Genomic DNA, 25,072 nt, shown 5'->3' with positions numbered 1-25,072 from the left:
TCACCCCCAATGGCATACAAGTGTCCTTCATGACCTATCAATGTGAAGTTATACCTGGGCTGCTGAGGTCCATCAAATACACTCCAAGAGTTGCTTTCTGTGTCATAGCAGAAGCTCAGGTCCACCGTCACCTTGCTGACACCTCTAACACCACCAACCACATACAGCCGGTTTTCTACAACAGCCACCCCAGCCATGGAGGTACTCGCATCTATGGGAAGGTCAGTCAAGTAGTTCCAAACTCCCTGCTCTTCATTCAGGTACCACACAGTCCTAAAGCAGTCCTGCAGGATCTTCATTGAGGGTGAATGAGTTCCCAAAGCTACAAAAGAAGCAGGAGAAAGAGATTCCACATAGCGAACCATCTCCTCAGGCAGAGCCTGGGCTGCCTCTTGCAGGTCGTGGTACGAATCACGGATAAAAAAGGCTGCACTGTGAATCAGTTTCCAAAGGCCAAACACAGCTGCTGCATGATACAAGAGGAAGCAGTTATCTGTGTCTAGGATGTCTATAAGGTACTGGATCAAGGCGTCCACTTGAAGAAAGGCAGCGCACTCTGCTGCCTCCACAATCTCATCCGGGTCACTAATACTTGGCTGCTCGTCCCTGGAAACAGCCAAAGCCATTAGGAAACCTCTTGCCTTTAGACCACCCTTTAAATACAGCTCCTTCTGAGAGCATTCCTTCATTCCAGAGCGAAACAAAGCACAAAAGTATTCAGATTTCTGGACCAGCAAGGCTTTGTCAACAGTAAAAACACAATCCTCAATATGCACTCTTAGCACACTAGTCAGCTCCTGTCCTTCCCCCAGGACAGATGATTCCAACTGGGTCAACGTAGTATTGTCCAGCTCATGACTACTGCGAGGCTCCATAACTCCTCCAGCTTGCCTCTTTCCACTTAGCACTTTTTTAACTCTGATGATAAAGGCTGAAAAGAAGAAAATGATCAGTTTTCATCCAGAGCTGACAGAAAACGTAAGTGTGTTGATGGTAGGGTAGTGTGACTTGCACACTCATTTGCTGCTGCTGAAAATAGAGACACCCTAAGAATAGCAACAGGATTTGTTCCAGGCGTCAGTTGGACACATAGATAGTCTCCACAATATTGTATCAATGTTTGTTTAAAAGCTTTTAAAATGTAAAATAAGCTAATCAGTTTTATTACTCATATATATCAGGTGGTACAATAATGCATTAATAAAATACTTCTTTTAAACAATGAAAACATTACAAGTTAAATTTTGTAGCTGTGCTAAAAGGTGATTTTGTTATATATAACACATCAGGCGTATGACAACAAAATTCATTACAGCTCCTTTTACACTAAACAATTCTACTCATGGCTTGAAAACCTTTTATAATGAGCCAATGTCCTGCCCAACCATTTCTTAAAAGCCTAACAAAGTAAAAGTCATGTCACATTTCATTCTTTTCTTATTAATTGTCCCTTAAACAAATATGCTTGGTTGGTTGCATCTTTCTATTCTTTTTACTTAATAGTTTACAACACGTGTCAAACTCAAGGTCTGCCACGCCATTTTATGTGGCCCGTGAGAGCTTAAAAGATTTATGATTGTCTTAAAATACACTGAAAAATCATACATAAACTGCATCTCCCACAATGCATGTCGATATTGTGACCCACAAAGTGGCGCATCCCGCCACTAGATGGCAGTGTTTCCATTGTTTCAGCGTTTAACTGAAACGGTTTTCCAACAAGTGATGTTGAGAAATATTTACAAATAAAGAGAAAATTGATGCAGAAGGAAGTAAATTTAATGAAATATGGGAAATTGAATACAAGTTTGTGGTTTAAGAAAAAAAAAACGGTAAATTTTTTCTCTCGTGTTATGAGGACGTGTCTGTGGTAAAGGTGTACAATATAAATGTAGATATACACTGATCAGCCATAACATTTAAACCACCTCCTTGTCCATTTTATCAGCTCCACTTACCATATAGAAGCACTTTGTAGTTCTACAATTACTGACTGTAGTCCATCTATTTCTCTACATGCTTTGTTAGCCCCCTTTCATGCTGTTCTTCAATGGTCAGGACTCTCCCAGGACCACTACAGAGCAGGTATTATTTGGGTGGTGGATCTTTCTCAGCACTGCAGTGACACTGACATGGTGGTGGTGTGTTAGTGTGTGTTGTGCTGGTATGAGTGGATAAGACAGCAATGCTGATAAAGTTTTTAAACACCTCACTGTCACTGCTGGACTGAGAATAGTCCACTAACAAAAAATATCCAGCCAACTGCGCCCCATGGGCGGCATCCTATGACCACTGATGAAGGTCTAGAAGATGACCAACTCAAACAGCAGCAATAGATGAGCGATCATCTCTGACTTTCTGACAATCTACAAGGTGAACCAACTAGGTAAGAGTGTCTAATAGAGTGGACAGTGAGTGCACACGGTATGTGTCTGATCCACTCATACCAGCACAACACACGCTAACACACCACCACCATGTCATTGTCACTGCAGCGTTGAGAATCATCCACCACCTAAATAATACCTGCTCTGTGGTGGTCCTGTGGGGGTCCTGACTATTGAAGAACAGGGTGAAAGCAGGCTAAAAAAGTATGTAGAAAAACAGATGGACTACAGTCATTAATTGTAGAACTACAAAGTGCTTCTATATGGTAAGTGTAGCTGATAAAATGGACAGTGAGTGTAGAAACAAGGAGGGGGTTTTAATGTTATGGTTGATCAGTGTACATTATAAATATACAGTATAGATTTGGCATTTTGACACCAAACACAGAATTTTGCCTCCAAGAAAAACAACAAATTGTCCAAGACTTAATAGGTAGACTGCAATCATAGCAGGATACGTTACAATCAACCATTTGAGGGCCACCATAATGCAGATGTGGCCCTTGGTGAAAATGACACCCCTGGTTTACAACATATTGAATTGTTGATGCATTAATTTGCTGCTGTCAGTTGCTCTAGAAATACTAAAGAATTACTTAAGCTGTCGGGCTACATTTTGCAAGTTTTTTGGATGGGTGCCTCATAAGAGATGCTGTCTCAACTTGAAAAGTTCAATGCACTTCCTTTCACAATATCTTTGTTTTGCTTCTGTCACACATGACCAGATAAATCTATGCTGACTATGACAAATATGGTAAACAGTTCTCCTAAAAGTTGCTTGTATAAATAGATCTATCAGAGAAATATCTTTAACCACAAATGGAGCATAGTACAGTTTTAAAAGGAACCTAAATACTTAAATAGCTGTAATAATTGTATTTAATGGTACTTCATAAGCAGTGTTGTTTAAATGATAACGCAAAAAACAATAGCTTTACTTTTATTCTGCAGTAAAAAGAAATTATTAAAGAGGTAAAAACTTTTAGGGTCTTCAATAGGCCAAAGTGAGTTGACCATTGTGTTGGTCCCCCTTTTGCTGCACCATATGCAACAAACTGTGATGCACTGTGTATTCTGACACCTTTCTATTAGAACCAGCATTAACTTCTTCAGCAATTTGAGCTACAGTAGCTCGTCTGTTGGTTTGGACCACACGGGCCAGCCTTTGCTCCCCATGGGCATCAATGAGCCTTCGCTGCCCATGACCCTGTCGCCGGTTTACCACTGTTCCTTCCTTGGACTACTTTTGATAGATACTGACTACTGCACACCGGGAACACCTCACAAGAGCTGTAGTTTTGGAGATGCTCTGACCCAGTCGTCTAGCCATCACAATTTGGCCCTTGTCAAACTCGCTCAAATCCTTACACTTGCCCATTTTTCCTGCATCTAACACATCAAATTTGAGGAAAAATGTTCATTTGCTGCCTAATATATCCCACCCACTAACAGGTGCCGTGATAAAGAGATAATCAGTGTTATTCACTTCACCCGTCAGTGGTCATAATGTTATGCCTAGTCAGTGTGTAAGAGCTGTTTAGAGAGGATGTCTGTCAAAAACAAGTCTAGCAACAGCACTTTTTGCTCCCAGTCAGCTTGTATTTTCACTGAGCTGGATTCTTGGCACCAGAACCAGGGTTTTTCCATGTTTCTATGTTTTGGGTGTTCGTTTGGTCTCCTTCCCACTCTTCTTTTTTTTTTCTTGTTCCCAAAGACTGGCGCTCTATTCTTATTTATGCCTGATGCTTGATCTGCTTATTTCTTAGACTGGGTTCCCGTGGTGATGAGAGAATAGGGCATTCGATTGTTTCAACAAAAACACAAGGAGTAGGTTCAAGATGGGGGTCTGTACAGGGTTCAGTACACAGCAATTATGCTGTTCTGAAAGATCAGCGAGACTGTTATTCGGCTCTTGGCTCTGACCTTTAGCTGTGTTTAAAGCAGCAAGGATGTTAGTTTTGAGAGGGAGGAAGTTATCGCCTGCTCTGTCATTTTAATCACTGGCAGATGCCTGATCACTTGCTGTTTTTTCTACCTCCTATCGTTGTCAGAGAGTGAGGGGGAGAATGAGGGGGTAGTTACAAAAAGCGGTATGTGAATATAAGAAAAAAAAAATTTCCATTTGGGTCAGTTAAGATCTTCTTGAGGTGGTATAATCTATGTGTAGGGCTGGTCATTTCCCATCAACCCCTTATTTTCCAGGACTTTCCATTTTGCAATTCATATCAATCTCTTACTCATTTTTAGTACATTCCATGTTATTACAGATTGAATTCCCATTAAGCCCACAGCAAACTAGTCACAACATTTAATGTCTCACCAAGGTCCAGAGTCTCATTTTTAATTCACAGTTCTCACTCTCAATCTCAACACTTATTCTGCCTGTTATATACACAGATCAGCCATAACATTAAAACCACCTTCTTGTTTCTACACTCACTGTCCATTTTATTAGCTACACTTACCATATAGAAGCACTTTTGCAGTTCTACAATTACTGACTGTAGTCCATCTGTTTCTCTACATAACTTTTTAGCCTGCTTTCACCCTGTTCTTCAATGGTCAGAACCCCTACAGGACCACCACAGAGCAGGTATTATTTACTGCAGTGACAATGACATGGTGGTGGTGTGTTAGTGTGTGTTGTGCTGGTATGAGTGGATCAGACACAGCAGCACTGCTGGAGTTTTTAAATACCGTGTCCACTCACTGTCCACTCTATTAGACACTCCTACCTAGTTGGTCCACCTTGTAGATGTAAAGTCAGAGACAATCGCTCATCTATTGCTGCTGTTTGAGTTGGTCATCTTCTAGACCTTCATCAGTGGTCACAGGACGCTGCCCATGGGGCGCTGTTGGCTGGATATTTTTGGTTGGTGGACTATTCTAAGGTCCAACAGTGACAGTGAGGTGTTTAAAAACTCCATCAGCATTGCTGTGTCTTATCCACTCATACCAGCACAACACACACTAACACACCACCACCATGTCAGTGTCACTGCAGTGCTGAGAATGACCCACCACCCAAATAATACCTACTCTGTGGTGGTCCTGTGGGAGTCCTAACCATTGAAGAACAGGGTGAAAGCAGGCTAAAAAAGTATGTAGAGAAACTGATGGGCTACAGTCAGTAATTGTAGGACTACAAAAAGCTTATGGTTATATAGTTCTATATGGTTAGTGCCATATATATAGTATATATAGAACTCCAAATATATAACATAGTAAAACACCACACATGCTTATGTATGTACAACGTAAGAATCATTGTGAGTTAGTGTTTGTAGAAGTTTGATTCAGGACTGAAACTCACCTTCTGGATTCACAGCTGCAACTCTGGTTGGCTGTCAGAACGTTGACCCCAGCCACATGCTTCCAGTCTGGCTTTATCAGCAGCCACTGTACTCTTCACTGCGCCAACACTCCAGTTTTTTTGCACGCATGTTGTCTCCTATTTGGATTCCAGTCAACACAAAAATAGTTGTGGTTATTTTTCAGTTTTTTGTTTTAGGTTTGACTTTCATTAAGTCATACAAATACACTAATAGTATTTTGTCTCCAAACATTGAGAAATATTAGTCTTACTTTAGCTGGTAACGAAATAGTTTTAGGGCTCAAGGCTCTAGATTTAACAAGAGTATTAAATAATTGATCATGACCATCACCATGGTGTACAAGCCACTAAGACTCATTTCTTTATGTGGGTGGTGCACAGACTGACAGGGTGCAGTGCAGAAGTGGCTGTGTTGTATCCAATGTGGGGCTACATTGAAATGATGGATGAAGAAATCCCACTAGCCATGCCACACCCAACTAAAACCATTACTGCTTCAGGCAAACATGAAATGAAGTATACAGAAGGGGAGTCAAAACACCGGCGGCTTAGATTTAGGGTGGAGGACTTGCCCCTTTGGCAGATTAAAAGGGCCTAAGTAAAATCAGGTGCATACTAAAAATGCTTCATTCTGACTTATTAAAAAACATACATACAGGCTCAGTGTAAACGTGATGTTTTCTGTGGTTCATGCGTCATATCTGTAACATAACTCTTCATCAAGGAGTCATGTTCATAAAGCTCTCCATCTTTTCCTTTCTCTAGCCTATGATAGGGAGGGAACCATTTCCTCTTTCACCAGCTCCAATTCCAGCATGTGTAGATTCTCCAGAGAGTTACTATGAAGAGGCTCAACCCTATGATCCAACCATCAATGGTAAGTTTTGCTTTGTGTAAGATTTCATGAAGCTGTAATATTGGGGCAAGGAATGTTGACAAAGAACAAGCACAGACTAATGATGGCCCTGTTACTTTACATCTTATGGTAAAAAATGCAATCAGAGTTCAAGGAATACAGGAATACACCAACATACACTGACAAGATTTCAGTTTAAGGTCTATGGGTAATGCTTATGCCTGTAGGATGATCTGTGCTGTTATTATTATTATTACAAAAATAAAACCCAGGTTCAGTGATTACAGTGAGAGCAGGAATTACACTACATATGTCCATGAAATATAAAAAATAAAATAAAGAGAATGATAATTCACTCTTACCTTGTGTCTTCAGCTGGGGACGATTAGTGGAAGTGCTCTTTTATTTTATTGCCAAAACTAACATTTATAAATAATAGGCCACATACAGTATTTATAAATACTTATAATGATTTGCTGATTTTGAATGCTATTTAGTGTATTAGTTTATTGTTTATAATGGCTCAGTAGGTAGCACTGTCGCCTCACAGCAAGAAGGTCCTTGGTTTGATCCCTAGGTGGGGCAGTCCAGGTCCTTTCTGTGTGGAGTTTGGATGTTCTCCCTGTGTCTGTGTGGGTTTCCTCCGGGAGCTCCGGTTTCCTCCCACAGTCCAGAGACATGCAAGTGAGGTGAATTGGAGGTACTAAATCGTCCATGAATGTGTTTGATATTAAACTTGTGAAGTGATGAATCTTGTGTAACGAGTAACTACCATTCCTGTCTTTAATGTAACCAAAGTGTAGAACATGTTAAAATCCTAATAATAAATAAAAGAAAAAATATATTGTTATATAATGTAGCCAAAAATAGCCTGGGCACCATTCCATACCAGTGTGAAGCTGTTTACACAGATGATAGACGATATTCTTTATGAAAATGGTTCTAATATGTTTGAATATAGACCTGCATTGTATAAATATAATTAAATATGTAACATATATATAGGAGACAATGTCAACCATGTCAGTGTCACTGCAGTGCTGAGAATGACTCACCACCCAAATAATACCTGCTCTGTAGTGGTCCTGTGGGGGTCCCAACCATTGAAGAACAGGGTGAAAGCAGGCTAAAAAAAGTATGTAGAGAAACTGATGGATTACAGGCAGTAACTGTAGAACTACAAAAAGGTATAACATTAAATAAAAGTTATACATTAATTTGTATTTAATTAAGGGAAATAAGTATTTGATCCCCTACCAACCAGCAAGAATTCTGACCCCCACAGACCGGTTATGTGCCCATGAGGCACACAAATTAGTCCTGTCCCTGCATAAAAGACTTCTGTCACAGAATCAGTTTCTTCCGTTCAAATCTCTCGACCACCATGGGCAAGACCAAAGAGCTATCAAAGGACGTCAGGGACAAGATTGTAGACCTGCACAAGGCTGGAATGGGCTACAAGACCATCAGCAAGAAGCTTGGTGAGAAAGAGACCACTGTTGGTGCGATAATTCGAAAATGGAAGAAATACAAGATCACAGTCAATCACCCTCACTCTGGAGCTCCATGCAAGATCTCACCTGGTGGGGTAAGAATGATTCTGAGAAAGGTGAGGTCAGTCCAGAATTACACGGGAGGAGCTTGTCAATGATCTCAAGGGAGCTGGGAGCACAGTCACCAAGAAAACCATTAGTAACACACTTCGCCGTAATGGATTGAGATCCTGCAGTGCCCGCAAAGTCCCTCTGCTCAAGAAGGCTCATGTACAGGCCCTTCTGAAGTTTGCCAATGAACACCTGAATGATTCAGAGAAAGCTTGGGAGAATGTGATATGGTCAGATGAGACCAAAATTTAGCTCTTTGGCATCAACTCCACTCGCCGTGTTTGGAGGCAAAGAAATGCCCGGTGGGGATGGTGTTCTTGGGGTCATATCCAGCATTTCTCTGCTCCCAGCTCCCTTGAGATCATTGACAAGCTCCTCCCGTGTAATTCTGGGCTAACCTCACCTTTCTCAGAATCATTCTTACCCCACCAGGTGAGATCTTGCATGGAGCTCCAGAGCGAGGGTGATTGACTGTGATCTTGTATTTCTTCCATTTTCGAATTATCGCTCCAACAGTGGTCTCTTTCTCACCAAGCTTCTTGCTGATGGTCTTGTAGCCCATTCCAGCCTTGTGCAGGTCTACAATCTTGTCCCTGACGTCCTTTGATAGCTCTTTGGTCTTGCCCATGGTGGTCGAGAGATTTGAACGGAAGAAACTGATTCTGTGACAGAAGTCTTTTATACAGGGATAGGACTAATTTGTGTGCCTCATGGGCACATAACCGGTCTGTGGGGGTCAGAATTCTTGCTGGTTGGTAGGGGATCAAATACTTATTTCCCCTAATTAAATACAAATTAATTTATAACTTTTATTTAATGTTTATTTAACAATATTTTTTGTTGATATTCTGTCTCTCTGTTAAAATAAACCTTCCATAAAAATTATAGACTGTTCAAGTCTTTGTAAGGGGGTAAACTTACAAAATCAGCAGGGGATCAAATACTTATTTCCCCCACTGTATGTATCAGTTTTCATTTGATATATATCAGTTTTCATTCCATATATTTCTAGTTTCATTTGATATATATTGAGTTTCATTTTATATATATCAGTTTTCATTTTATATATCAAGTTTCATTTTATATATATATCGAGTTTCATTATATATACAGTGCCTTGCAAAAGTATTCAGCCCCCTTGAACTTTTCAACCTTTTGCCACATTTCAGGCTTTAAACATAAAGATATGAAATTGTAATTTTTTGTGAAGAATCAATAACAAGTGCGACACAATTGTGAAGTGGAACGAAATTTATTGGATATTTTAAACTTTTTTTAGAAATAAAAACCTGAAAAGTGGGGCGTGCAATATTATTCAGCCCCTTTACTTTCAGTGCAGCAAACTCACTCCAGAAGTTCAGTGAGGATCTCTGAATGATCCAATGTTGACCTAAATGACTGATGGTGATAAATAGAATCCACCTGTGTGTAATCAAGTCTCCGTATAAATGCACCTGCTCTGTGACAGTCTCAGAGTTCTGTTTAAAGCGCAGACAGCATCATGAAGACCAAGGAACACACCAGGCAGGTCCGAGATACTGTTGTGGAGAAGTTTAAAGCCGAATTTGGATACAAAAAGATTTCCCAAGCTTTAAACATCTCAAGGAGCACTGTGCAAGCGATCATATTGAAATGAAGGGAGTATCAGACCACTGCAAATCTACCAAGACCCGGCCGTCCCTCTAAACTTTCAGCTCAAACAAGGAGAAGACTGATCAGAGATGCAGCCAAGAGGCCCATGATCACTCTGAATGAACTGCAGAGATCTACAGCTGAGGTGGGAGAATCTGTCCATAGGACAACAATCAGTCGTACACTGCACAAATCTGGCCTTTATGGAAGAGTGGCAAGAAGAAAGCCATTTCTCAAAGATATCTATAAAAAGTCACCTGGGAGACACACCAAGCATGTGGAAGAAGGTGCTCTGGTCAGATGAAACCAAAATCGAACTTTTTGGCCACAACGCAAAACGTTATGTTTGGCATAAAAGCAACACAGCTCATCACCCTGAACACACCATCCCCACTGTCAAACATGGTGGTGGCAGCATCATGGTTTGGGCCTGCTTTTCTTCAGCAGGGACAGGGAAGATGGTTAAAATTGATGGGAAGATGGATGGAGCCAAATACAGGACCATTCTGGAAGAAAACCTGTTGCAGTCTGCAAAAGACCTGAGACTGGGACGGTGATTTATCTTCCAACAAGACAATGATCCAAAACATAAAGCAAAATCTACAATGGAATGGTTCACAAATAAACTTATCCAGGTGTTAAAATGACCAAGTCAAAGTCCAGACCTGAATCCCATCGAGAATCTGTGGAAAGAGCTGAAAACTGCTGTTCACAAACGCTCTCCATCCAACCTCACTGAGCTCGAACTGTTTTGCAAGGAAGAATGGGCAAAAATTTCAGTATCTCGATGTGCAAAACTAATAAAGACATACCCCAAGCGACTTGCAGCTGTAATCGCAGCAAAAGGTGGCGCTACAAAGTATTAACGCAAGGGGGCTGAATAATATTGCACGCCCCACTTTTCAGTTTTTTATTTCTAAAAAAAGTTTAAAATATCCAATAAATTTCGTTCCACTTCACGATTGTGTCCCGCTTGTTGTTGATTCTTCACAAAAAATTACAATTTCATATCTTTATGTTTAAAGCCTGAAATGTGGCAAAAGGTTGAAAAGTTCAAGGGGGCTGAATACTTTTGCAAGGCACTGTATATATATCAGTTTTCATTCCATATATATTGAGTTTTATTCCATATATATTGAGTTTCATTCCATATATATCAGTGTTTGCAATGTAGTTTAATTACAATACACTTGTATTTAGCACCACAAACACTTAACAAAGGATCCACACTATAAAACAAGCTTCTACAGGCCATTTTATATTGTGGGCCAATATTAAAACTTTGAAATGGTGAGGTTATAAAAAGGAAAACTGCTTTGCTCTCTTATTTGAGGAAAGTAGATAAGTATGTCTGTGCACACAAGCCTGTAGTGTGATTTCCAGTACTGTAATAGCTTGTGTCTGTTGGTAAAGCTCCTGTATTACTGGAAAGCGCCTAAGCTCAGACTGCTATCTGGGTTGTGTTTAGCATTCTTGTGGATAATAAAGTACTGTTTGGTAAGTCCCAAGCTTATTGTGCAATGTCCCCTGTTGAAGCCAAACTTTGTTAAAGTTTCTCACTAAGTATGTCTTCAATATCCCACGTACTATCTTGTTTGAACTGCAAATTAAGCTAAACTAAATATTCTGAGGTAAAGTCTATATTAGTCTTTAAATTCTTTGCTGTTTTGCATTGGGTATCAGTCCAATTTGGACAAATCTTCATGTTGAAAAAAGCATTTCCAAATGCCCTTGCCCTTGTCTGCCCATCCAAACACTTTTGAAAAATCTAATTTAGATTAATGTTAAAAAAAAATACATGTATTTAAATTTTTAATAACGAAAACATGATCTTGTTGACTAGTTTATGCCCTGAGGCCTTTACAATTCATTGAACTACTGCTGAATGAATTAGATACATTGTTCATTAGTTTCCTGTAATAGTTCAATGACTGTTACCATTAAATTTGGGGCTACTGTAATAGAGCTCTGCTTTACACAAATTTGGGCTGCAGCTTTTTGGAGGGTTTCTCTTCTCTCAATGCGGCTTCAACACAGAAGGGCATGTAGTTGAAGAGCCCAAAACAGTGATGATCTTTGTTTCTCACTGGAGCATCTGGCAGTGGACACAGTGACAGAACATTGACTGTGTGCCCAGGAAGTGGAAGGCAGCTGAAGCAGGTCTAGGGAGGATAGTGCATCTCAACCATGGGATGATTTACACTTTTCACATGTCTATGCACTATTAGGCAGCTGTCTTATTTAAAACAGAAGATGATAATGAGGACAAATAACTTAGTCTAGTTTGTGAGAATATTTGTAAGAAGCCAGTAAAACTATGGTTACACTTTCTAAACATCTATCTATTTTGGTGCTCTAAAATATTTGGGGAGCAGGATGGAGCAGCTGGTAGAATGGCTGCTAAACAGCATTAGTGTCTTGGGAAACTGAGTTTTATTTTCACTTCTGGATTAAAGCTACATGCTAAACTTTGCCAAGGATTTGGGTATTCCAGTTTCTTTATACCTTTCAAATACATACACAACTTGGACTGCCTGTACTAAATTGCCCTTGGGTTTAAGTAAGTTGTGGATTTTAGAGTTTTGGTTTCTGGCATTCTGTCCTAGAGTTAATGTTAGGGTTCATGTAATGCCTAGTTCACACTACACGATTTTTGCCCTGATTTTGGCTCGCCGACTGGTCGGCACTAGATTTGCCGGCTCGGGAGCAACTCAGCGTTCACTTGGCGTTCAAAACTTGGCTCTTATTCGCTATGTGTGAACTACTCAACAACTCGATCTGAGCGGCTCACCGAGAGAGATATCTAGCTTGTCAAATATCTGGATCTGAGTAGCCCAACTGTCAATGAGTGCTGTGTCGAACAGCCAATGAGAATGCAAGATACGGTGTGAGAAAATGCAGGGGAGAAATTGTAAAAAGGTGGGACAGGGGCATAATATAGTTTATATTAGAATACATCGGCATACACACAAGTTTTACAGTATTTCTGACCTTATCGTTCTCTACAAAACATAACACCAACGTTGCATTGCAAAAAATATTTATTAACCTCCAACTCACTATAGAACAATCCATGCTGTTCGCGTAGCCAAATCCACTAATTTATTTTTTCTCCTTGATTTTACGCTGCACATCAGCACACAAACTTTGATCGCTTGCTACTTGTTGACGTGCATTTTTGGACGTGGTATCATTAAACCTCTCATCACTTCTCGTGTTTATTTACGTGACAAAACGTAGTTTGGGAGACCAGAGAAGCTCGCCTGCAATTCCAGTTGATAGATTGTGTAGTGTGAAACCCCCTATCGCCGATCAGTCGTGTAGTGTGAAAGCCACACCGACTTGAAAAACTCCCGATTACAAGAGACCCAGTCGTGTAGTGTGAACTGTACAGCAACCTGACGACTTGGAAAGAGGTGTAGTGTGAACTTGGCATTGGGGTGCTGTACTCACCACCACCCTAATCAGGATCAAGAATAAGTCAAGAATTGAAAATTGATAACAAAATAATTTAATACATTTATCAATACATTACATATATTTAAATAAAAATGACAATTACATGCCATGATGTTTTACTTCTTTATGTTCTGGCTTACTTAAACTTTCTTTACAGATGATGGAGAAGCAGTGAGCAGCTCCTATGAGTCCTATGATGAAGAGGAGGTAACAAAGGGCAAGTCCTCAGCACAGCACCAGTGGCCGTCCACAGAGGCCTCTATTGAGCTAATGAAGGATGCACGGATCTGTGCTTTCCTGTGGAGGAAAAAGTGGCTTGGCCAGTGGGCTAAACAGCTGTGTGTCATTCGGGATAATCATCTACTGGTGGGTGTTCTAAATGCCCTTTTTATGTTTGTATCCTTTGTTACAAATGGATATAAATGGATACACATGCTTGCTTGGTTCATATTTAGGACTTAGAACTAAAAATGGCATGTAGGATAATTATAAGATGTCATACTGTAAGATTATTAGATAGATAGATAGATAGATAGATAGATAGATAGATAGATAGATAGATAGATAGATAGATAGATAGATAGATACTTTATTGATCCCGAAGGAAATTAGAGTATTATTTAGTATCATACATTTTTACTATGCTCATAACCAGCTTTCACCCACTACCTATGTTTTTAATATCTCTCGGGGGCTATGAATTAAGCTTATGAAACAACACATTGCATTTTTGAACTCAGACAGCAGCAATAGATGAGCGATCGTCTCTGACTTTACATCTACAAGGTGGACCAACTAGGTAGGAGTATCTAATAGAGTGGACAGTGAGTGGACACGGTATTTAAAAACTCCAGCAGCGCTGCTGTGTCTGATCCACTCATACCAGCACAACACACACTAACATACCACCACCATGTCAGTTTCACTGCAGTGCTGAGAATGATCCACCACCTAAATAATACCTGCTATGTGGTGGTCCTGTGGGGGTCCTGACCATTAAAGAACAGGGTGATAATGTAATCAAATCTTAGATTTATGCTTACAATCTAAATGTTCCTACAGTACAACTCTGCAGCTTACTGTATTTCTGTTACAGTAAGCACTTTATTGTGGATATTTATTTGTGTACACAGTGCTACAAAAGCTCAAAGGACCAGACCCCTCTGCTGGACGTCAGTTTGGTGGGCTGCACTGTCACATATAAAGAGAAGCAGCCAAAGAAGAAGGAGCACAAGCTGAAAATCAACCCCCAGGGTGGCGAGGCCATCGTTCTGGGTCTTCAGAGCAAGAAACAGGCTGAACAGTGGCTGAAGGCAAGGACATAGTCATCTGGGGGGTAAGAAAACATAATTTAAACAAACAGGTTCACTCTATGATTTTTGTTTGTGTTTTATTGTTTGCAGGTCATTCAGGAGATTAGTCCCAAATCTGCAGAAAGCTCTGACATCACTGATTCCCCAAGACTCATCTGTACCAAGGTATAAATCAAACAGAACACTCTCATTCGAACACTTTTATTGGTTTCCACCCACAAGTCCAAAGACATAAAGTTGGGCCGGTTGAAGCTAGCAAACTTGCCCTAAATGTGTGTGTGTCTGTGTGTCTGCCCTGTGATGGACTGATGTCCTTTTAGACCCTCCGCGACCCTGAACAGGATAAAGAATCCTGTTCATAATGAATGAATGAGCATGTTGCTTTTACTTGATCCAATCAAATGGATAGGAAGGTTGGTAGGTGTTGAACATCTCTGGCTGTGTTCCAATTTACATTAGACTATAGTTAATATACACTGATCAGCCATAACATTAAAACCACCTCCTTGTTTCTACACTCTGTCCATTTTATCAGCTCCAGTTCCCATATAGAATCACTTTGTAGTTCTACAATTACTGACTGTAGTCCATCTGTTTCTCTGCATGCTTTGTTAGCCCCCTTTTATGCTGTTTTTCAATGGTCAGGACTCTCCCAGGACCACAACAGAGCAGGTATAATTTGGGTGGTGGATCATTCTCAGCACTGCAGTGACACTGACATGGTGGTGGTGTGTTAGTGTGTGTTGTGCTGGTATGCTGGTGTGAGTGGATCAGACACAGCAGCGCTGCTGGAGTTTTTAAACACCTCACTGTCACTGCTGGACTGAGAATAGTCCACCAACCAAAAATATCTAGCCAATAGCTCCCTGTGGGCATCGTACTGTGACGACCGATGAAGGTCTAGAAGATGACCAACTAAGACAGCAGTGATAAATGAGCGATCGTCTCTGACTTTACATCTACAAGGTGGACCAACTGTAGGGGTGTCTAATAGGGTGGACAGTGAGTGGACACAGTATTTAAAAACTCCAGCAACGCTGCTGTGTCTGATCCACTCATATCTGCACAACACACACTAACACACCACCATCATGTCGTTGTAACTGCAGTGCTGAGAATGATCCACCACCTAAATAATACCTGCTCTGTGGTGGTCCTGACCATTGAAAGCAGTTTATGACAAAATAGTAAAGCACCATGAGTATTGTTACTGCTTTAATACTACTTAGTGTATAATAAATTGTATGACCAAATTTGCGTGGATCCTTGACTATTAGCTAGTTTTCTCAAGCTCTGAGTTTAAGCCCATTCGGTCAAAAGAGCATTTGTGGAGTTAGGCACTGATACTGGCAAAAGGGTCTGGCTTGCGAGTGACATTCCAGTGTTTAAAGGGGTTGAGGTCTGGTCTCTGTGCAAGCTAATGACGTTCCTTGTACTTTGTCCAATGTCTTTACTGACAGGTGCTTGGGTGGCACAGTGGTAAAACATGGTAGCCCACCACTAATAAGATCTTGAGCTCTCAAGTTCAAATCTGATTGGCTATGTCTGAGGGAGGACAGATCGAAGGGACTGCTGCAATTATAGCCTTTGCTGGGTGGTCACTGGCGCCTTCACAGAAATGTAATAATGTAACAAGTGTGTGACTCTTAGTACATGATACTAATCACTGTGTGAACGTGCCTTGTGCTGGTAAAAAGAATTTCTTGCAACTGTCTAGAATCACACTTGAGGTGGTGATGTGTTAGATAGTAAAATACCGGCAGCTGTTAAATTTGAGTGGAAACTATCCACTGTGGTTTGACAGCTATGAGGTTATATCTAGCTATTTTCCAGGAATGCAACTTAAAAGCTATCAATAAATGACAGGCTGGTATGAAGATTGGTGGTGATGTTTTTTCTGATCCTCACCAGACTGAGCTTACTGAGAGGAACTCTTTGGAGAGCAGCAGCAGCACAGACAGCCATACAGAGAACCTTGAGAATAAAGATGGTGAGACTACCCCCGGTTTCCAGAACTTTTAATTGTGAGGGCTTATAATGCATGTAAAATGCTAATATTTAATTTCCTTTTAGTTAAGAAGAAATATGGTTCTGGCCTGAAGCTAAGTAATCTTATGAACATTGGAAAGAAGATGATTTCCTCTTTAGAGGGTTCAGAAAAGTGTGTGGAAACATCAGGTATCTTAAATGCTAAACTGTACAAATTAATTGTACAAGTTAATTTTAGTATATTTATTATTGTGGAAAAAAATGCTTTAACTTACATACCATCTCCACCTTTTTCAGGCTATCTGAATGTGTTTGTGAACAGTCAGTGGAGGACACGCTGGTGTCTGATACAGAAAGGTCAGCTCTTGTTTTACCATGACAAGGGAAAGTCTAAGGTGGCCCAACAACCTGTGTCTCTGGAAGGGTGTATGGTACTTCCAGACCCCAGTCCTGAACATCTATACTCATTTCGAATACAGATGGATGGTGAGGAGCTGGCCATCCTGGAGGTTAGTGGGACCTTTGAGTATAAATAATGATCACAGCCTGTTTAAAAAGAACACATGCATCTTTTTACACTTATCAGTCTTTAAGCAATGACTCTTTATAATAAGCAGCTTGTCAAACCAAATAAAAGTCACAGCCTGAAGCAGAGGCATTTTCCAGTGGATGTCAGAAATGTCAGTGCTCACCCCACAGGGCAACAGTGACGAGCCCCCAGCAAAACACATGACCACAAAGAAAAGCTTGAAAGGATAGATACAAGGGTAAGCTGAGTTACCCACGTCAGCTACTCAATCCAACGACCAGTGGCAACCCACAGTTTCCAAATATAGAGACATAGAAGGCCTAAAACTGGTGGCAGCAAAAAGATTAAAGTGCAGACAGCCCTTCCAAGGCCTGAATGGATATTTTATGGCAGCCCACTGCAATAGATAAAAGGCCACTGGCTTTTCTTATTTGTTCCAAGGAAGATCTAAAGAATGCCAGTATAAAAGCCGGTGGGAAAAATAGCTGGGCATAATCAAGTCCAGCGTACTGGCCTGGCAAAGCGTATAGGCGACAGTCACACAAAACACAACAGTAACCCTGTGGTGGGTGGGCACTAAAGCTACTATTTAAACCCCCATTAGGGCTGCAGCAAGTTAACACTTAATAAGACTTGATTCATTGATTAAGGAACCATTGTTAGCATCGATCTGTGCCTTCATGTCTGTTTCCGGCGCATAATGACTGGCAAGTGGGCATGATACTGTAGTCCATGCCCTCTGCCAAACTATATAGCAGGTTAGCAGGCTAGACAGTACCTAACCTACTACAAATTAGACATATAATTGGTCTCAACCATAACCTGTGTCCTTTGACAGTAATTAAAAACATGAATGTCATGCTATATTTGATTGGCAGTAAAAATCAAGAGTAAAGTGTAAAGATTCTTGTCTACACTTCACATATATTGGTTGCTTGCAGGCTAGCAGATATATAAAAATCAATATTTGTGTCATCGTTTCACTTCCTAGGCTAAGTCATCTGCAGACATGGGCCACTGGCTGGGGCTTTTACTGTCACAGACAGGAACCAAAACTGACCCAGCGGAACTCACCTACGACTATGTTAACTCAGAAAGGATATCCAGTATAGTCAATGCAGCTAAGACCTCCATGTAGTAAGTCTATTTCCTGTTAAACAAACACACACACAAACAAAAACTTGCATGAAGATGTTTAATTGTGGCTTTTTTGTATATTTTAGCTTAATGCAGAGGAGATACTCTGAGCCAAATATGTACACGGAAAGCCTTCCGACAAACAATCATGGCTCTGATGATATATACGATGTTGTAGCTTCCACAGAAAATGAACAGGAGGTGAGCAACACTGCTCTCTTTTTTGACTACCAGTTTTCTATTTTAGTCATTTCTCTACTTCACCTGTGTGAAACAACTTCAGAAATGATAGTGCTGTATTTCTGAGATAATGAAAGTCTGAAGACTCACCCATGGGTCAGGACTTCTTTTTGTTAACACGCACATTGTTAATTTTTTGTGTCTTTTCAACACACAGGAAGCTTGTGATATCTACTGTGGGCTGGTGCCGAACGTGGAGCCTGATGAGAAAGACAGGGAATATCTGGACCTGATCACTGTCCGCTCCTTCCTCCATACAAATGCTGGTCAAACTTCGCCCCGTACTCCACAGAGAGTTCCCAGTCCAATCCCAACTCCTAATAACGTGCAACACAATTCTGGCAAGAAGGTCAGGACTTACTTAACATGACTGTTTATTGTGTAAATATTTGAATCCTGGTCAGTGTTATAGCGGGTCTGGTTTCACCCAGAACAACCTGGACAGGGCGACTACCCATTGCAGGGCAACACACACACTTACATTTAATCATCTACTTATGCGTACCTGAACTTATCAGTCAATCCACCTCTTGGATGTTTTTGGGAGGTGGGAGCAAACCTGAGTACCTAGAGAAAAAACACATTGACCTGGGGGAATATGCAACAATCATGACAGACATTGACCAGAGGCAGGAGTCAAAACCAAATGCTCAAGATGTGGCTGTGTGGAATCAATTCTACCAGCTGCACCATCATGCCGCCCAAAGGCCCAAATGAATAATGGAATACCACGAGCAGGCTGGGCAATGTCTGATTAATTGGGGTCCTTTAATGGATTGGTGTCTCATCTGGGGCATTCCTTCCTTGCACCCAGTGTTTCTGGTTGAAACGGACCAGCTGCTTCTCTTTGATGTTTATTATAAGTAAATTTTTGAGAGAAAATATGTTGAAATGTATGAAAAGTACAGGTGTAGGTGAGAAACTGCTAAGGTATTTAATATTGAATTTGCCCCTTTTATTCCCAGGACGCAATACCCGAGTATGAAACCGTGTTACCAGCAACTACAGAGAGATTTGTACCTCCAGCTGTCCCACCCAGATTGGATGTGGATGCCTCACCCCCCAGTCCTCCTATCCAGTCTCAACCACAGACTCAGCCCCACCAGGCCCAAGCACAGGAGGTCATATCGCCTGGTCATAGAGGCCAAAACAGGAGCTCTACATTATCTTCTCTCAGTATGCTCAACACACCCCACAGTCCTCCAGCCACCAGAGGTAGAGCTGCAAGCGCTGAGAGGTACCACGACAGATACAAGCCGTTTATGGCAGGTAAGAACCATATTTATATTTATAAGCATCTTCAATGCTTTTAATCTTTTTTACACTCATACTTGAGATTTTACTTTCGCTTTCTGAATAATGTAAACTTAAATCAAAGCTAAGCTCTGTTTCACATTCCATGCTGAGCAGGATGTCCGGGGTCAATCGAAGTGAAGCTGGGAAAGAACCGGACAGAGGCTGATGTTAGGCGGTTCACAGATGAGAAAGAACGGCTGGAGAGAGAAAAGGACGAGGTTAAGACCACACTGGCTACACTGAGGAAGGAAAGACGTGAACTGAAGGAAGAGCTAAGCTCCTGCCAAGGTACAGCAGCTCCCTCTAGTGGAAAGGTTCTTATTACATACATATTGTAAAATACTGAATCCGGAAAAACACATGAACATACTGAACATGTCACTTATTAAAAATGTACATGCCATCTCCATAACAGAAAAGGCAGCCAGAATGCCATAATCCAAATCTGTTAAATATAGCGTAATATAGCAAGCTGAAGGGGATCTAGCCTGAAAAAACTGTTTGTTTATTCAGCTATTTGGGTGGCACGGTGGCTCTGCATGTTCTCCCCATGTCTGTGTGGGTTTCCTCTGGGAGCTTCGGTTTCCTCCCACAGTTCAAAGACATACAAGTGAGGTGAATTGGAGATACAAAATTGTCCATGACTGTCTTTTTTTTTATGCATTTTCTCCCCTTTTTCTCCCTCTTTAGCACTTCCAATTGCCCAATTGCATCATGCTTCCTCTCTGCCTATGCCGATCCCTGCTCTGACCGAGGAGATCGAAGCTAACCCATGCCCCCTCCGACCCACACCGAGACACACCCTAAGAGCACTCTTTCCTCATCTCTGTGTAGGCGCCTCTAATCAGCCAGCAGAGGTTGTAGTTGCACCAGTCTGACAGAGAGAGACCCATATCCGGCTTAGTCCCGCCCATCTGAACAACAGGCCAATCGTTGTTCATGTGGCCGCTCAGCCTCAGCCGGCAAGGCAGAGCTGAGATTCGATACGATGTATTCGAGATCCCAGCGTGTGTTTTTACCGCTGCGCCACTTGAGCGGCTCACTCACTTTCTTAACCCCAGCGGGAGCTGGAGCCTATCCCAGCTATTCAATGGGCGCAAGGCACACAGTAACACCCTTGACGGGGTCCCAGTCCATTGCAGGGCAGACACACACACCCATTCACCTATAGGGCAATTCAGTGTCTCCAATTAACCTGACTGCATGTTTTTGGACTGAGCTCCCGGAGGAAACCCACACAGACACAGGGAGAACATACAAACTCCACACAAAAAGGACCCCGACCGGCCCGCCTGGGGATTGAACCCAGAACCTTCTTGCTGCAAGGCGACAGTGCTACCCACCGAGCCACCGTGCTGCCCCATTAAAAACTTGTGAAGTAATTAATCTTTTGTAATGAGTAACTACCTGTTCTGTCATGAATGTAACCAAACTGAAACATGACATTAAAATCCTAATAAATAAATAAATATCCAGCTATTTTATCAACTCTGCATACATACAAACACACTATATTCTGTTATAAAGATTTAACGCCTAATTTTGACAGTCTGCTACATGTGTAAATATTTTAACTGCACAACATGTTTTTTACAGATCCCTCTAAACAGGCTTCTCTGGAGGTGCATCTTAAGCAGAAAGAGGAGGCGTGTCGGGAAGCAGAGCATCGGCGGGTGGAGGTAGAGCTCAGGCTGGTGAAGGTAAAGGAGAATCTGAGAAAGTCGGAGGCTGGACCCTTTACTCTGGGCACCACAGTGGACAGCAGTCTTCTGGACTATCCTCTGGTCAGTGTGTTTAATATGGACTTATTTTGAAGTTTTTGAGTTTTACTGAAGGAATGCAGATGGCATCAATGACCAAAATCTTAAAAGAATGCTCAGAGTTGTTCCTACCCTATGTCTATAGATATAGTAGATCTGTAGATGAAGTATGATTACTACAAGCAATAGTACTACATTCCCCTGTACTGAGAAAAAATGCTTACTAAGACATTACTGGACTACAGAACATAAAAACAGTACATTATAAGGATTAAATATTTTAATGTTCAATATACTGTTATTATATTAACAACACAAATTCTTACCTTTATATAAGTACTACTAACTTGATGAAGTATACAGATTTCGAGCTCCCTTTAAAACTGAGAAATTCATAACATTGGTCTTCGTTAATCTCAGCACTGCTACTGACAGGATTGGTGCCTACGACCAATGATTGGCTCATCTGAAGTGTAGGAGTCCTGGAGGGGATTTGTCATAACTGCTGCAATTATGACCTCTGCTGGCTGATTAATGGCACTTGCTCAGCGACTGGGGATAATGAGGATCAGTGTGTCTCTCACTTGTGCGATATGGCTCCCTATATGTACCCGCTTTGTGTGTGACTATAGAAGTGGTTGGCTACTGTACATGTGTCGAAGGGGGCGTGTGTTATTTATGGCTCTCCTAGTTCAGGAGTGGAGGTCAGCAGCAGCAGAGAAAGCCAATTGTGATCAGGTGATTGGATAAGACTAGATTGAGAGGAAAATTGGGGAAAAAATTAATAAGTAGTTTGTTCAAGAGATTATTGACTGTTAAAATTTTACTTACACTGTCTGAGTGTATCATTTTTGAGTCTTTGACGAGTTTTCAATTCTTATCAAAGTACATGAAAATTGTATCAAAATGATTGTCCATATTAATCACACATAGTCATATACAGTACATAGCTGATGGAATAATTCTTTCATATTAATATTCAGTACCTTTAATGAATATGCAGTTTACTTCACTATAGACAAATACTCCAGATAAAAGAACTGTTGTACACACTGAAGTTTGTGTCTAGTAGATAATGATGTACTGTTATTCATTATTTCAGCCCAAGACCAGCACTCCTGCCCTCTTAACAGCAGCACCCATCACCAGCTGCGAAACAGCACCTGTTAACTCAGCCACAACGCTGAAGAACAGACCCCTGTCAGTCATGGCACCCAGCAAAGGAAATGTACTGCAAAAGGCCAAGGTAAGAGACAAAACCACAAAACAAAACCACATTCTGAATGCTCTTAGTCAGTCTAAATCAGGGGTGTCAAACTCATTTTCACAGAGGGCCACATCAGCATTATTGTGGCCCTCAAAGGGCCGATTGTAACGTATTCTGCTGTGATTGCAGTCTGTTGTTTTTCTTGGAGGCTAAATTCTGCATTATATTGTCCTACTTTACCACAGACACGACCTCATAACACAAGAGACGCACCGGTTTCTCTTCCTGAAGCACAAACTTGTTTTCACTTTCATTAAATTTCTCCTTCTGCTTAATTTTCTTACTTATCTTCTTGTACACTTTGGGATTATGTGTATATATTTCTTAACATCATCTATCTCTATTTTGAGAGATGCAGTTAATGTAGGATTTTACACTGTATTTTAAGACAATTGTTCTGCCCTCACTAATAGTTTATCCCCCTTGCTCAGCTAGACAGACAGACAGACAGACAGACAGACAGACAGACAGACAGACAGCTCTCTTCAGAATACAGTTGGTTTATTTGCTTCCCAGCTGTGTGCTACACTGTGTGCACCAGAATGAAGTAAAAATACAAACAATAAAAACAATAAAGAACTTAATACAGTAAAAGCACACAGCTGTAGTCAAGTGTTACATCTGGTACAATATGAGATTTAACCAAACGTAAAATAGCGCTAAGGAGTTAGCATTTTGTGTAAAGATACTAATTGCTATAGTAACGGTAACGATTGTATTTAATTACGGTAAATTAGTAACTAAAACGCTATGATATACTCACTAAACATTTACAAACAAATGAGAATATAAACGCCACTACTTACAGACGATGCTTTGGTATTATACTGCAAGATAATTATTTATATTTATTATTATTGTTTACATTACTACCCGCGTTCTTTTGCCGTAAAAGTCACATGGCTTCTCAGCGAAGGTCAAAGTTAGTTGCCATGACTACGATGTCACCAGTTGCCGGTTAAAGGCGCAGGTGTCCCATTAAATTATAAGCGCGTCTCTGTAACGACTCGAACCATCACAACTATCGTACAGTCGTTTAAGCTCTCGCGGGCCACAGAAAATGACGTGGCGGGCCGGATCTGGCCCGCGGGCCGTGAGTTTGACACCCCTGGTCTAAATCATACAGTGCAGTTTGTTTGAAAAACACTAATTTATTAATGCAGCTAATTTAAAAGACACACTCCTCTGTTTGCCTTGCATTTTTGGGGTATTAAAAAAATATGAAATAACATGCCATTCTTTCTGTGCAGGAGTGGGAAAAGAAATCTACAACATAGACTTGGGAATGAAGAGAACAAGACAGAAATGCCAGTCGGATGTATACAGAGCTTCTAGCCAGTTGTCAGCTGTAAGGTTGATTTTGCCAAAGGCTTTTGGCCAGATGATTAAAAACTATGATGATACTGCTTACTGCAGGCAGCTTATTAGAGGCAGTGCTGCTGGTCCAACAATCAATGCTACTGGACACTGATGAGTCAATCTATTTAAATATTTTTATACAAAAATGGAGGGAGGGATTTGAATACATATTTTATAATGATTTAAGCACCTTTTTAAAGGTATACTATATTACAGACAAGTAATTTTAAAGATCAAGAGAACTTTAAGGGTTTTTTATCATAGCAAGCTACAGTACAGTTCCTCATAAGGTTATCAATGTGGTACAATTTAGATTGTAGCTTGATTCATGTATGCTGGTAGCCTAGATGTAAATACATTAATAAAGAGCAGTTTGAATTTATTTGGCTACGCTGGCTAAACTATGCACTTTTTTATTCCAATAAAAAATCAATAATGACAAAAATGCGTCATTTTTTAAACAACCAACACAAAAGCACACTAGAACTTTTCAGTAAAATGGGCTTATGAGGCATGTATCATAATACAATTACTGTATTATGATGCAGGCCTAATGAATTTCCTCAGTATTGGATTAGATTTCACTAAATACAAACTATTTTAAATTTAGCAAATATAAATCAACTATGCATTTACATGAAGATAAATGTATATTTTATAATAGTTTTCATAGTTGTCATATCGGGTAAAAAAATCTACCTAATTTGTCCAACCTGTATCAAAAAGCACAACACTTACATTTTTAGAATGAGCGTGATGTGTCATTTCTTTCACTGAAAGTAAATATAAAAAAAGTCAATACTGACTGGGATTGGGACATATCTACTTTGAAAAGATCATCTGTATTGTGTTTAAATAGGGTACCAGTCCAGGTGGCGCAGCAGTAAAATATGCTAGCACACCAGAGCAG

General features: G+C 40.7%; 1 protein-coding gene across 2 annotated transcripts in view; it reads left to right on the top strand.

The window, feature by feature from the left end:
* Positions 1-24,596, top strand: part of afap1l2 (actin filament associated protein 1-like 2) — a 62,093-nt gene extending 37,497 nt beyond the window's left edge. For both annotated transcript variants that reach the window (XM_063003061.1, XM_063003060.1), the window contains exons 5-19: positions 6,487-6,598; positions 13,430-13,638; positions 14,406-14,585; positions 14,676-14,750; positions 16,497-16,575; positions 16,659-16,763; positions 16,872-17,083; positions 18,095-18,240; positions 18,327-18,441; positions 18,638-18,829; positions 19,446-19,749; positions 19,891-20,064; positions 21,373-21,560; positions 22,639-22,782; positions 24,054-24,596. In XM_063003061.1, the coding sequence (XP_062859131.1) occupies positions 6,487-6,598; positions 13,430-13,638; positions 14,406-14,585; positions 14,676-14,750; positions 16,497-16,575; positions 16,659-16,763; positions 16,872-17,083; positions 18,095-18,240; positions 18,327-18,441; positions 18,638-18,829; positions 19,446-19,749; positions 19,891-20,064; positions 21,373-21,560; positions 22,639-22,782; positions 24,054-24,080 (2,262 nt within the window). In that variant the 3' untranslated portion in view covers positions 24,081-24,596. The remainder of the gene's footprint in view (positions 1-6,486; positions 6,599-13,429; positions 13,639-14,405; positions 14,586-14,675; positions 14,751-16,496; positions 16,576-16,658; positions 16,764-16,871; positions 17,084-18,094; positions 18,241-18,326; positions 18,442-18,637; positions 18,830-19,445; positions 19,750-19,890; positions 20,065-21,372; positions 21,561-22,638; positions 22,783-24,053) is intronic.
* Positions 24,597-25,072: the final 476 nt, after the last annotated feature.

This window comes from Trichomycterus rosablanca, chromosome 10 (assembly GCF_030014385.1).
Source record: "Trichomycterus rosablanca isolate fTriRos1 chromosome 10, fTriRos1.hap1, whole genome shotgun sequence".
Lineage (NCBI taxonomy): Eukaryota > Metazoa > Chordata > Actinopteri > Siluriformes > Trichomycteridae > Trichomycterus > Trichomycterus rosablanca.
This window is presented reverse-complemented; position numbering and strand designations above follow the sequence as displayed.